Source organism: Mastigoproctus giganteus, chromosome 13 (genome assembly GCF_048544385.1).
Source record: "Mastigoproctus giganteus isolate SK-2022 chromosome 13, ASM4854438v1, whole genome shotgun sequence".
In the NCBI taxonomy this organism is placed as follows: domain Eukaryota; kingdom Metazoa; phylum Arthropoda; class Arachnida; order Uropygi; family Thelyphonidae; genus Mastigoproctus; species Mastigoproctus giganteus.
In genome coordinates this window covers 14,294,880-14,310,698 of record NC_143587.1, presented here as the reverse complement: position 1 = coordinate 14,310,698, position 15,819 = coordinate 14,294,880, and the positions used below count along the sequence as shown (strand labels likewise).

Sequence of the window (15,819 nt, the reverse complement as noted above, 5' to 3'; positions counted from 1 at the left end):
ATGGAGTCAACAGTCAAAGAAGTAATGCAAAATCATCATCTTTACAGGAGCAGAACCATACGGCAATCAGCAAGGAACTGGATGCAAAGAATAATTTTAACATCATATACTTGATTGCAAGTAAAGTCTTCAATGCTGTACCGCTCGTTTTACTGTTGCACATATTAAAGCAACGTGGAATTAGAGGCAAATTACTACAATGGAGAAATGAATGGCTAAGTTATAGAAAAATGGTTACAAATGGTCACTGCTCTTTTATGGGCTAATGTGATGAGTGGGGTATCACAGGGGTCAGCGTTAGGTCCTCCTTACTGTTTTTAATATTTTTTAATGATACTAATGTAGGTATTTCAAGTTTGAGGTCAATGTTCATTAATGATACAAAGGTGCGCACAGTGGTTAATGACAATAAGCAGGGTATTGCTACTTCAAGAAGATCTAGATAAATTAAGCAGATGAACTGATTTTTTTTTTTTTTTTTTTTTTTTTTTTCCAACATGAAATTCTGATTACTGCAGACAAGCTGCTAGAGCAGCACATGGGGTTCTGTCAATAATATATGGGAATTTGCAAGCAGGGGCAAAGATATGATTATCCTGTGGTACACGGTTAGACCAGATCTTCATACACATTTGGAAGACTCATTTTAGGAAGGATGTAGATCAGTTGGAAAGGGTACAGAGCAGAACAAAAAAAAAAAAACAGTCAGGGCACAAAAAGATATGCTTACCAAGAAATACTGGGGTGTCCTATAAATTTCAGTTTCTGGAACAAGGTATCTGTGTGGTGACCTAACTGAAGTATAGAAGGCTTTAAAAGGATTAAGTAAAAAAAATGGTGATGGCATCTTTGCCTTTCTCAGACGACACACATACACAAGAACATTAAATTTAAATTGAAAAAGAATGATTGTAGAATAGATATGCAGAAATTTGCATTCAGCCAAAGAGTAACTGAATGTTGGAACAAACTTCTGCCTGATGTTGTGGAAGTTGGGTTTGAATAAAGAGAAAGAAGATTATTGGAGGGAATGGGCAAATGAAGTGCGGAACAAAAATAGGTAAAGTTTTTTGGCTAATGCTGTATAAGATTTGTTTCCTTGCATCGCACAAATACTAAGAAGTGATGATTCTATTTATTGAATATTGCTACAGGCTTGGAGAACCCATTTTTAGAAAGATGTGGGCCTGCTGGAAAGGACACAGAGAAGAGCAACTTTTATGTTGTCACAGTGACATACATAAGAGCACACAAAGACTGATTGGCTGCTAGAATAGACCCTCATCTACTCTTGTGAGATTGAAAGTTTATCTAAATTTAAGGAGGGATTAGATAAATACTTGGAAGAAAAGGGTAAATGAAAGAGGGAAGGTGGTGGCATTGGTTACCTTATTTTATTTTGTAATTTAATTTTAATTTTATTTATTTATTTTTGACTAGTCCTACATAAGGGAACAAAAACCCTAGGAGGAACCTATAGAGCATAGAGAAGAAATGGTACATGGTATGCTATCAATGATTTTTTGGATCTTTGCAAGGGACAAGGATGTTATTATTCCTCTATATATGACAATGGTCAGACCACATTTGGAATACTGTATTAAGGTGGTTACTGTGGTTCTCTGAAACTTTATGTTGCATTATTTTTCTTCTTGGAGCAGGTGCTGGCATTTGTTCTGGAGTTTGTACATGGGTGTGGGAGGTCATGCCCCATTCCAGCTGCAGTTGCATCTACCCTTGCAAGGGTCTTTACCGTTGTACTTTCCTGGATGAGCATCAGGTCTTGCTGGTTAATTTAATTTTTTTTTTTCACATTGTTTGGTTTGTTTAATTACAGTTTGGGTGTAGGTAGCAAAAATGCCTCACAAGCATAACTTGATGCAGTTAGAAGCAAATTTGTATGTGGTAAAGAAGTTAATTTAACAACAATTACTTTCTATACATTAACTGGTGAAAAATTATAGTTGACTTGACCTCTTGACTTCTATCAATCACAAAAAATTGTAAAATTTGATTAATTTAAATAAAAAAATCAGATGGTACTTGAAACAAAGCAATGTGTGCAACACTTAACTCATCAGACTTGAGAACCTATGTCAACAATTTACAGGGTATAATGCAGTATTAGAAAATATACACTAACACCCCTTTGACACAGGCATTATTCCTGTTAACAATTATGCCATTTACATGTCTCCTTGGCTACTATCATCTACAAACACAGTTGCCTTTAAATTGTCATCAAGCCAACTTAAAGAAGCCAACAAAGAATAATTTATTTAACATATATGTGATGTACAAAAATATAAGGAGCAAAAAATCAAGTGATTTCTATGGTCTTAAAAACACCATGAAAAAAAAAAAAAAAAAAAAAGCAGATCATTAAAGAAAGTGTTTAACACAAAACCATACCCAACACTGATTGACTATGTCCTGACTTTTGGCTCATGGTGTAAATAGCCTTTCACTTGTCCAATTATATAAACTTTTAACAAAAATCATAACAGTATAAAATGACAAATATAAAAACAAAAAGAATTCCATGAAAATAAAAATGCATGTCAATATATAATATGCCATATTATATGTCAATATATAATATATATATATATATATAGATGCATAGTTGTATAACATCATATTCCATACAAAGTAATTGGGTTCATCCTGTATTAAAAGAGTAATTCAATAAATAAATAATTTAAAATGTTTTTGATGTGGAAAAAATATATACATAATCATATTAGTAAATTAATAAGAGGAGTTTACCTCAATATAGTACGTGGAACACTTCCGTATGATACCCTCCAGAAATTAAAACGGAAAAAACGAAAAAATCGACAACTTACCGGTACATTAAAGTAAAATATAAATAATTAAAGTAAATTATCGTGTTGTCGATTTTTTCGTTTTTTCCGTTTTAATTTCTGGAGGGTATCATACGGAAGTGTTCCACGTACTATATTGAGGTAAACTCCTCTTATTAATTTACTAATATCATTATCAACGTAGAACATATTGAGTATTACAGCTCTGATTCATACTATCTAATACATAATCATAACAATATTAATTTCAAAAAAATAAAATTATCTGATTATTAATATGAAAAAAGTGTTTGTTAAACTAATGTAAAAAAAAAAAAAAAAATCTAATGGGGAAAATTAATGTTATAATTATGGTTATACTTGGCAAAGTGTGATTCTGCTACCCGAGTACCAAGATACCCTAATATTCAAAATAAAATGAAATCATAAAAATAATAAACACAGCAACACTCACCCCAGCAATGTAAATGCATGACCCCCTGCCAAGGAGGTGCACATTCACACCAACCAAAGGATATGTGTCGCTAATTATTTGGATATAGTAAATTATCCGAATATTCTTAATTTAACCTCAAAGAAAGTTCAGAGATATTTCAAAGAAATATCTCTGAACTTTCAGATAAAATAGAAGAAGGTACATAAAAATGAATTACCCATTTGAAAATTAGTTTTCCCCACTCTTCTGGTGTTCTCCAGTATACATAACACCTCTGCTTTTGCTTATCCAACCATTCCACATTACCTACATTAATTGAAAGACAAGATATAAGCAATATGTAAAATGTTTGCATTTTTATTTCATAGAAAAAATGCTGAAAAACTTTTAAACACTAATTTCATAATTTTTATCTCAAACAATTTATGTGTTATACAATTTTTTTTAAGTATATATGCTTAAAGCATTTATTTGTCTTCACCACATCCATCACGTCTGTCTGCATGTAATAACTTGACCACCAGTGAATACATTTTCACAAATTTTATAATTGGCTCATCTAGAAAGATTTATCAAACTCTGAACTTTCAGATAAAATAGAACGAGGTACATAAAAACGAATTACCATTTGAAAATTAGTTTTCCCACTCTTCTGGTGTTCTCCAGAAGCATGAGGAAAATTGGAATAACAAAAATCTGGCATTTTTTTTTCATATATTATTTAATAAATTAATAAAATGTAATTTTATAAATTAAACAATACATTGTTTAATTTATTAAATAGCAGAACTTGAAATATGTTACATTTCATGCACTGCTGATTATAAAGCATTACAAAATATGGAGTGAACATCATATTGTGAGGTGTATGCAATGAAGTGAAAATAATTACTTTTGGTATTAGCAGAGGCATATGATGCAAGAAAGCAAGCTTACATAGTATCAGCCAAAAAAAAAAAAAAAAAAAAAAAAACCTTACCATTTCACCCATCCATTCACCTCAAAAGTTTGTCTAGTTCAGCTTTGAATTTATTTAAGTAGTCAAATTCCACAATGACAGAAGTTTGTACCAGCAATCAAACACCTGCTGGCTAAAGGCAAACTTCTGCACATTTATTCTACAACTGTCTTTCCTCAATTTGAATCTATGCCCCCTCAGATTCTTAATCTGAGCAAGCAGAAGAATCCCATCAGCATTGAGCCTACTCAAACCATTCAAGGCCTTATGCAACTCAATCAGATAACCTCAAAGTTGCCTAGTCTCCAGAAGCTGCAATTTGTAGAACTTAAGCCTATCTTGGTAACAACAACCCTTTGTTCCACTCACTAATCTCATTGCCCTTCTCTGTACTCATTCTAGTAGCTCAACATCATTCCTAAAATGAGGCCTCCAGACCTTTAGCATTAGCAAGGCATATGATGCAAGAAAGCAAGCTTATACAGCCTCACCCAAAAAAAAAAAAAAAAACCCCTTCCCATTTCACCCATACATTCGCTCCAAAAGTTTGTCCATTTCTTCCTTGAATTAATTTAAGCTATCAACTTCCACGATGACAGATGGAAGTTTGTTCTAGCAATCAACTACCCACTGGTTAAAGGCAAATTTTCACACATCTATTTGACAACTATCTTTCTTCAATTTCAGTTTATGCCCTGTCAGGTTTGTAATCTGAGCAAGAGGAAGAATTCCGTCAGCATTGAGCATGCTCAATCCATTCAAGGCCTTATACAACTCAATCAAATCACCTCGCAGGTGCTTAAATCACCTCGCAGGTGCTTAAATCTTCAGATGCTGCAATTTGCAGAACTTAAGCCTTTCTTCGTAAGAGCACTCTTGTTGCCCTTTTCTGTACTCATTCTAGCAACTCTACATCCTTCTTAAAATGAGGCTTCCAGACCCGTGGGCAGTACTCGAGGTGTGGTTTGACCATTGCCTTATATAAGGGGATAATCACCTCCTTATCCCTGCTAGCAAAATTCCTATTTATCATTGACAAGTCCCCATGACCTACTCTGGCAGCCTGTATGAACTGCTCACAAAACTTCATATCTGACTGCACAATTACTCCCAGATCTCTTTCATTCTCCACTGCCCTAAGTGTAACATCACCCAGTTGGTACATTTCTCTGGGGTTACTGCTACCCAAATGCAGCAATTTACATTTGTCAATGTTTAACTTCAGTTGCTACCTCTCAGTCCATCTGCTCAAGGCATTCCAGTCAGCATGATCAATCTTTCACCATGGCAACCTAAAAGGTAGATATGGCTTCACATTAAGTAGGCTGGTTATCACGGGGAAGTGATCACTTCCAAGAGGTCCTTCTCTACTTCCCAAGTAAACAAAGGGAGAACAGGAGAATGCAGAAAGATTAGCAGCAGAGAATGCAAAATGGCAGGCATACTGTAAAAGGTGTTATTTCCCACACTTAGAAGGAAAAGGTTGTTGTCAATGAGCATATACTCTATGTTATTAGAGTCCCTTCCATTAACGTTCTTCGATTACAAATGGTTCTGTTAATAAATTATTATTTAAAGCTAACCTAATATTACTAACATTACGGACATATGCAGACAGACATATATTTATGATGTTGGTGTTGGAAATATAAATATATAGAGCAAAAAAAAATTCTTACCCTGCTGCCTTAGTTCATCTAAAACTGTTTGAATAACTTCAACAGATAATTTTCCTGAATCAGTGTTAAGAAATCAAACAGAATAAATTCAACTTTAGTATTTTTTCATTCTTCTTGGAAATCATTAGAAGGTTGCAATTAAGAGAATAAATAATTAAATGATTGTTTTGTCACAGGTATTTTAGGGCCTATTGCTTCATGAAAATTAAATTAATAGAATTCCTTGAGACTGAGATTCACAGCAGCACCTTCTACTATGTTAAATATTTTTCAATACTTAACAAAATTAACATGTCCATTTAATTCATGATGAACTGTATTCTTCAAGCATTCAGTCAACTTTCCCCCAAAAAAACAAAAAGTTTCCACTGCATTCCTTGGGAAAATTAATAAACAATTAATTTGAGAGATATATTTCTTTAGTTTTAGGTAATATAGGCACACTACATATTGAAAGTAATATGGTTATAAATGATACTTTAGAAAATGGCATGACTTTCAAATTATGCCATCTATTTCATTCTAGAAATTCGTTTCAACCATCCTTCCATGGTACCAACCCCCCCATCCCAATAACCAACCAGTAGGACTTCTATTTAAGTGCATTTAACTGTTCTGTGTATATGCACTTTAAACTTGAGAAAAAATAAAAAAATGTAAAGATGACAGCTCAATGCATCAATGCATTTTTTAAAATCCACAGCAGTACCTGAATTTAATTTATATTCGAATATTTATTTGAGGATTCTTCGGTATATTGAATATAATACATCAGTTCATTTTATGTGATCATTATTTTGTACTTATCAGTACACCACATGGATAGCAAGGTAAACATTAATGTACATCCTTTATAACTTAGATATTTTATACCAGTTTTATATACAGGTGACCTCTGCTTAATGCTGATAATTCGTTCTGGAAAAACAGAGCATTAAGTGAATCCGCACTAGCGAGTGCCGATTTCCCATAAGGTAACATATGTATTTGTGAATTGCAGTCGGTGCCATAGAATATTTCCTAATCAATAATAAATGGTAGCGAAAAGATGCACAAATATCAGTCAAAATATTTAATGTTCAAATATTTGTACATATAAAATATTCTGCATTACATATGTATATAATTATATACGTATGTAATGCAGAATATTTTATATGTACAAAAACGTATAAATGTATGCATACATAACTACTTACGTATCAAAATTAAACTTAAAATTCCAATTAAAATCATGAATTTAATTGATCTAAATTGATTTAATTTAATTGATGAATTTAATTTACCTAAATTGATTTAATTTAATTGATGAATTTAATTTATCTAAATTGATTTAATTTAATTGATGAATTTAATTTACCTAAATTGATTTAATTTAATTGATGAATTTAATTTATCTAAATTGATTTAATTTAATTGATGAATTTAATCATGAAAAATGTGTTGATTTTGGGTTGTACTTTGGCCCTCTTCCTGGTAAACTAAAAGAGGTTTTAATTTTAAATCCCCCATAGCCTTACCACCCAACAATAAAGTCAACCGATCCTTTGTGCTGCTTTGAAACCTGGCATGTTTTTTTTCTTCTTTCAATATGAAACTTCTTTTAGGCATTCGTTTCCAAAAATGCCCTGCTTCATCTATGTTAAAAACTTGTTGAGAAGTATAACACACAATACCCCTCTTCAATAATTTTAACAAGTTCTTTTTTGAAAGTTTTGGCTCCTTGATCTGCACTTGCGGCTTCTCCCTGGATTTTAAATCTATTCAACCATCCTTCTGTTGAATCTGTAAACTATCTATTCAACTATCTATCTATTTAAATTATTCAACTATCTATCTATTTAAACTATCTATTTAAATCTATTCAACCATCCTTCTGTTGAATTTGTAAAATTACAAATCACTATAAAAGAGTGTTATAGTGATTTGTAACAGTGTTATAGCAAATCAGTATAAAGCGAACCGGGTTATAATGAGGGCTTGCTGTATTTTATAAGTTTTTTTTTTTTTGTGTAACTTAGATAATGCTGCCACAGCATTATCTAAGTTACAATGCAATGTATCTAATGTATTATACATTCTATGCTGTGAAATCATGTATAAAATGCACAAACCAGTGGAAACTAGTTTGTGTATTTCATATATTAATACATTAATGAAACCATTATATGATTTCAATAATGTATTAAAATATTTTGGTATAGTAATGCTGTTTTTTTTTTTCCATAATGCTTGACTTTTATATCATTTAAAGACTTTACCATATATCAATTAATGACTTTAACATATACCAATTAAAGTTGAAATAGGATGATTTCAACTGGCAGACATTGTTCAGTCAAACAATTTGTCATGTGATAGTGTGAAATTATAACTTGCTTGATATTTCTCAAAAAACCATTGCAAAGTCTGATGTGGATAAAATATTCCTACATTCTCCAACCAGCTGTAATGAAATAACATAAATATCTGGTGCTACAGACATCAAAATAAAAATAAAATATTTAATTAAAGCAAAATTATTACAGAAAAAAAATCAATTGAAAACAATTAAAATTTTAATTAAAAAATTTTTAACATAAATTTTGAAAAACGATTTTCCTTCTTTAAAAGAAATTAAAAAATTAATTTGAAAAATTAAAAAAAATTAATGTAAAGAAGGAAAATCGCTTTTCAAAATTTATGTTAAAATTTTTAAAATTAATTTTTTATATATTTTATATACATATATTAATAAAGTTTATATATTAATAAAACTGATAAACATTACTAGAGTACAGAGTTTGATATTTTATTTTTATTACTGTGAATTTTAATAATTTTAACTTGTATTATTTGTCAGTGAATCGACATACACTTTTATCATCATAATACTACACAAGTATTATATTAAAGTCTGTACTGATTATTTATTTTATTCCATGAATACAGTAGTCTGTGAATACAATAATATTTTGCATATACTGTATATATCAGTTTAAATGTTAACTGGAGGTATGCAGTTTGTCAAAAGAGACAGTATGTATTTATGCTACCAAGTGCATTTATTATGTCTTTATTGGCATACTGATGTAATGTGCACGAAGAGCACAACATGTGCCACTGTTTTAACTCTTTCCGTAGTGAGTTCTACAAACATGTGCACCCTGAGTTGTGAGTTTTCTGCTAGCAACTGGATCTATGAGGTGAGTTCCTTCATGGAGTATTTAAAATTAGTAAAAACAAGACTTTGTACATAAGTGCTTTTAAATATTAATTTGTTCTTATTTTCACTCAGTCGCCCAAAATTATCATCAAACATCATATCAGAATTTTTATAAAGTCATAAAAAATATATTAAAAATATTGTAAAAAAAAAGTTGAAAAACATTCACAAAATAAAAAACTTGTCATTACTTCTTGATAAAAGAATATATCTATTTATAAATCAAGTGATTCAATTTTCAGAACTTCTGTATTTGAAATACAGATAAATTTGGCATTTGCAAGCTCAAATTGTACAATAACGGTCAGCAAGTACAATCTCCTCTATTTTTGCACTGCTGTCTATTATAAGCTGTCTACAATTACTAAGAAAGAGAGAGAGATGACAGCACTTACTTTAAGATTTCAAGACAATTTGTACATAAATGAACACATTAATTGAAGCATACTTCAAATGACCTTAAAAATGTATCAAATTTTTGTTGATTATAATTTGGATGCATTGAATGGTGCTATCCCTTGATAATGTACCATTCAATGTATTCTTATATGACAATTAGCAATAATAATTTCAGTAAGTTTCTTCCTGCAGCTTCTCTTTTGTTTATAGCTTAGGGTGCACATACCTTTTTGTTCAGTATTAACTAGACTCTTTTACACTTTTATTTCTAATTTACATAGGTTTATATAAATATATATAAAATTCTCCATATTTTGTAATACTACAGTCTGATATGATGGTTAATCATTTATTCAATAACATTAATCAGTTCTGTTAGTTTAAATTTACTTTTCTCCATTTCTTGAACTGTTAGTTCAACATTTGTTTCAATCACGCACATGCACACACACACCAGAGTGGTCCACACATAAAAAAACTATATATACATATATATATATATATGAGGCAAAAAGGTGTTCATGATAATGTATAAGTTAAACTAAATGCAACAAAGGCATCATGCATTTCTTCTTCTTCCAGTCACATAGCTCCCTGAGGAGCTGTTGTGGCCACCAAAAAATTCCTCCAACTGCATCAATCGTGCTGTGCTAAACGAGCAGCATCGCAAATTGTCATGCCCAAAAGTTCACAGATCCCATCCTTCCACCTAGTTGCAGGTCTTCCTCTACACCTCTTCCCCTCGGTTTTTAATTCCATTATATTCTTAAGAATATAATGTTTTCCCTTCGTACTATATGACCAAAAAACTTTAGTTTTCTTTTGTTGATGCTATGAAGAAGAATTTTAGGCCTGCCAATTTTATTCAATACCCATTTGTTCTTCAATACTCATTTGTTCTTCGATCCAAGTAAGAAATACGCAGTATTCTCCTGTAACACCACATTTCAAATGCCTCAATTTTCTTCCTGTCAACTCTTTTCAGATTCCATCCTTCACATCCATAAGTGGCAACTGGAAAAATTAACGAATCAATGATTCTCAGTTTCTTCTTTAGGGGCAGATCATGATCTCCCCATAATTTTATCAGATTAGCGACCAACGTTTTTGGCAATTGCCTGTCGTCTTTTTACATCGTTTGAGTAGTCACTATTTTTATATATTCTTGGCCCTAAGTAATCAAATTCATCAACTTCTTCGATATCTTGCCCATTAACCGTCACTTAAATGGAACTGAAATTATCACCAATCACCATAATTTCAGTTTTACACACAATTTTCCTTGGTGATTTTAATGTTCACAACTCCAGCTGGCTTCCGTTTTCTAGTCACACCGACCCAGCAGGTCGAGATGCTGAGGCTTTTGCAATTACTAATGACCCAGCACAGATTGTTCATTTACCTACAAGAATACCGGACAATCCTAATCATACAGCCAATATGCTTGATCTTTTTCTCACAAACAACCCTTCTAAGTACACGGTTGAAGTGAGAGGTCCTTTAGGCACTTCAGATCACAACTTGGTGATTGTCTCTTCTCCAATGGAACCTTTATCTCATGGCTATTCCCAACCTCGTGTTGTTTGGCATTACAAGAATGCAAAATGGGATGACCTGCGAGACTTCTTTTCTTCTTTTCCTTGGTCAGATTACTGTTTCAAAACTTCTGATGTCAACGTTTGCTCAGATCGTGTCAGTGAAATTATTCATGCAGGAATGGAATCCTCTATCCCACACTCCACTTTAAAATCTCGTCCTTTATCTAAACCTTGGTTTTCCAATAAATGTGCTAAGGCTGTCCAAGAGAAGAATGTTGCATATCGTAATTGGCTTGTTTCTAATTCTTCAGTTTCATTTCTGCCTACACCAAAGCTCACAACAATTGTAAAGCAGTTATTAATCAGTCCAAACTAGAGTTTGAACAGGCTAAGAGTAGAAAACTTGCTTCTTGCCCTAATGGTAGCCGAGCATTCTGGTCTCTTGCCAAAGCTATTGGCCGCAAATTTTGCCCATCTCTGCTCCCACCTCTGTCCAAACCAGATGGTTCTGTTGTCACTTCAGCCAAGGATAAAGCTGACCTGCTAGCATCCCATTTTTCTTCCAGCTCATGTATTAATGATCTTGGTAAAACACCTCCCACCATTCCCAACACGCTCCATTCAATGCCTCCTGTGGTCTTCCGTCAAAAGGATATCAGAAGGATTTTGATGAAACTTGATGCTAAGAAAGCACCAGGTCCTGATGGTATTTCTCCGCTTGTTCTCAAAACCTGTGCCCCTGAACTTACTCCTATTCTTTGCCGCCTTTTTTCACTTTCTTATTCCAAAGGTGTTTTTCCTTCTGCTTGGAAATTTGCTCATATCCAGCCAGTTCCTAAAAAGGGTGACAAATCCCTCCCATCCAATTATCGTCCCATTGCAATTACTTCTACTCTTTCGAAAGTAATGGAGAAATCAATTAACCGCCAACTCTTAAACTACCTAGAAACCTTCCGTCTGATCAACGATCACCAGTATGGATTCCGTCAGTGTCGATCCATTGGTGATATTCTGGCTAATGTTACCCATTTATGGACTAATTCAATGGAAAGGTTCGGTGAAACACAAGTAGTTGCTCTTGACATCTCAATGGCTTTTGATCGTGTTTGGCATAAAGGTCTTCTAAACAAGCTTCCATCTTATGGTTTGCCAATTGTTTTTAGTAATTGATTTTCCAGTTTTCTCTCTGACTGCTCACTGAGAGTGATGGTAGATGGCTCTCTGTCGTCTAACTTCTCCACCAATGCCGGTGTCCCCCAAGGTTCAGTTCTTTCCCCCACACTCTTCCTCTTGTATATCAATGACCTTCTTCCATTGACTGGAAATCCTATCCATAGTTTTGCCGATGATAGCACATTGCATTCAACTTTCCATTTTGAGAAACCTTGTCCTGCTCAATCAGCTTCAACTTCTCGAAAATCTGCTACCAATTCCTTAAATGCCGATCTTCAGGTAATTCTCCAGTGGGGCAAAGACAACTTAGTTGATTCCAACCCTTCTAAAACTCAGTCTTGTCTTATATCTCGCAAAAAGGATTCTTCTGCTCCTATGCTTATCTTTAGTGACACTCCGATTTCTAGGCAAAAGGATATATCTCTTTTGGGGATTACCCTGACTTCTAATCTCTCTTGGCACAAGCACATTACAAATATTGCTTCCTCTGCATCTAAAAAACTTGGTTTTCTCTTTCGCTTTCGGCGTTACTTTTCTTCCAAACAGCTGCTCACTCTGTATAAATCGCAAATCCGCCCTGCCATGGAATATTGTTCCCACATCTGGGGTGGTGCCCCCAAAACCTCTCTCAGGCTTCTTGATTCCATTCAGAAGAGGGCAGTTAGGTTAATTAATGATTCATCTCTAACAGTCTCTCCACTCGCTGTCTCATAGACACACTGTTTCTGCTGCATGCCTTTTCTACAGATACTTCCATGGGCACTGTTCTTCTGAATTGGCTTCTATAATTCCTGCTCTGTCTTTCAAAACAGTCCGAACACGTGCCGCCACCAGCCAACATCCATTTACTGTCCAACTTCAAACAAACAGAACGAACTTTTCATCTTCCTCATTTATTCATTCAACTGCCATTTTCTGGAACAACCTTCCTTCATACATATTTCCTGAAAATTACAATCTACAGAAGTTCAAGTCCAATGTCAACAAATATCTTCTTTCATCTTCTCAACCTCCAACCCAAGCACGGTACTAAGTACTATATGTTCTAATACCTCTCGTGTTTGGGGTTCACATAAAAAAAAAAACATTCAGAAACAATCCTTTTTTCTTACTTGCTTCACATACTCTCCTCCTCAGAGTTTCTTTAAGATGATCCGTAGAATTAAAAATTAGCACAGTATCATCTGCATAACAAAGGTTGTTTATCTTCAATTCTCTAATTTTGATGCAAGTCTCTAAATCTTCCAAAGCTTCACGCATGATATCTTCAGCATAAAGATTAAAAAGATGAGGTGACAGAATACAGCCCTACCTGACACCATTACCTATTGTGAAAAAGTCATTGTTTCCCATGTTCGTTCTCACAGTTCCTTCCTGTTCCTGGTACAATAGCTTAATCAGCTGAATTATGTGGATTGGGAAACCCATAATAGTCATCGTTTCCCATAGTTTCTCATGTTGAACACAATCTAATGCTTTTGCATAATCTATAAAACACAAAACGATGGGAACACTGAATTCTTTGCATTTTTCAATAATCAGTCGTAAGCTTAAGATCTAATCTCTGGTTCCTCTACCCCTTCTGAAACCTGCTTGCTCTTCTGGCATTTCTTCTTCAAGTTTTCTTGAGATTCTGTTTAATATGATTTTAAGAAGAATCTTGCGAGGGTGAGAAATTAGGCTAATAGTCCTGCAATTTGAGCAAATTTTCAGATCTCCTTTTTTTTTTGGTAAGGGGATGAAACTTGATTTCTTCCAATCTGATGACCACCGTCCCATTTCCCAATTTTTTACAATCATTTTATGTAAAAACTCGCCACCCTTCACACTTGTAGCTTTAATCAATACAGCTAGGATTTCATCAATTCCAGGTGACTTGCCACACGTTAGTTATCTGATGGCTTTTTCAACTTCTTCCTTCAGTAGAACTGGTTCATGATCGCACTCTTGAAAAGGGGGGGGGGGTGGCAGATCATTAGTGCCAGCAGGTGCTCGGAAGAGCTGCTCAGTATTTTTCCCACTTTCCTATGATTGTGTTTTACTCTGGTAAAATTTCCCCTTTGGAGTCCTTAATTACATTAAGTTTTGGTTGGATCTCATATGTTTAATATAAATATTCTATATAATATTGGTGTGAATCCACCATAGATCACTCTTAAATTAGCATTAGTAGAGGCATATGATGCAAGAAAGCAAGCTTATCTGCATCAGTCAAAAAATAAAAAAAAATAAATAAAAAAACCCTTCCACTTCACCCCTCCATTCGTTCAAAATACCTGTCCAGCTGAGCCTTAAATTTATTTAGACTATCAACCTCCACAACAAGGGATGGAAGTCTGTTCCACAAACCAACTACCTGCTGGCCAAAGGCAAATTTCCGCACATCTATCCTACATCTGTCTTTCCTCAATTTGAATTTATGCCCTCTCAGGTGATTATTCTGAGCAAGAGGAAGTATCCCATCAGCATTGAGCATGCTCAAACCATTCAAGGCTTTATACACCTCTATCAGATCACCTCGCAAGTGCCTAGTCTCCAGACATTGTAATTTGCAAAACTTAAGCCGTTCTTCGTAAGAGCAACCCTTTGTTCCATTCACTAATCTCGTTGCCCTTCTCTGTACTCCTTTTTACTGTACTCGTTCCAGCAGCTCTACATCCTAATGGAAAAAACTATGTCTGTAGGGTAAAAGAGCATAATTTTATCTGTATCTCGTATTGTGCTCTTCCTTCACAATAGTCTTCTCTTTAAGCGAAGCATTACTTATTCAAGGTAGTGCAATACATGGCAACTCATTGTGAAGGAGGAGCATAATATAAGATACAGATAAAATAGTAGTAGTAGTAGTGGCATGTGATGCAAGAAAGCAAGTGTATGAGCTTATGCAGCAATAGCCAAAAAAAAAAAAAAAAAAAAATCACACCATTCCCTCCAAATGCCTGTCCAGTTCCTCCTTAAATTTATTCAACCTATCAACTTCCACAACAACAGATGGAAGTTTGTTCCAGCAATTAACCACCCGCTGGCTAAAGCCAAATTTCCGCACATCTATTCTACATCTCTCTTTTCTTAATTTGAATTTATGCCCCCTTAGGTTCATAATCTGAACAAGTGGAAGGATCCCATCAGAATTCAGTGTGTTCAACCCATTCAGACTAGGTATTCAGACTGGAGACTAGGCACTGCGCAGGTGCCTAGTCTCCAGCCACTGCAATTTGCAGAACTTCAGCCTCTCTTGGTAAGAGGATCCCTTCATTCCCCTCACCAATCTTGTTGCCCTTCTCTGTACAGTCTCAAGTAAATCTACATCCTTCCTAAAATGAGGCCTCCAGACCTGTACGCAGTACTTAAGGTGTGGCCTGACCATTGCCTTATACAGAGGGACAATCACCTCCTTTTTCCTGCTAGCAAAATTCCTATATATCATTGACAACACCCCATGACCTGCCCTGGAAGCCTATCTGCATTGCTCAGAAAACTTCGTATCTGACTGCACAATTACTCCCAGGTCTTTTTCATTTTCTACCACCTTAAGCGTAGTACCACACAGTTGGTACGTTTCTCTGGGGTTACTTCTACCCATATGCAGTACTTTGCATTTGT

The 15,819-nt window shown here is 34.2% G+C and overlaps 1 protein-coding gene across 1 annotated transcript in view; it reads right to left on the bottom strand.

Annotated features, from left to right (window-relative positions):
• Vps25 (vacuolar protein sorting 25) overlaps positions 1–15,819 on the bottom strand; it is a 54,123-nt gene that overhangs the window by 19,791 nt on the left and 18,513 nt on the right. The window contains exons 3-4 of the mRNA XM_090387946.1: positions 5,902–5,955; positions 3,482–3,570 (exon numbers count right to left, since the gene is read on the bottom strand). Of these exons, the coding sequence (XP_090244072.1) occupies positions 3,482–3,570; positions 5,902–5,955 (143 nt within the window). The remainder of the gene's footprint in view (positions 1–3,481; positions 3,571–5,901; positions 5,956–15,819) is intronic.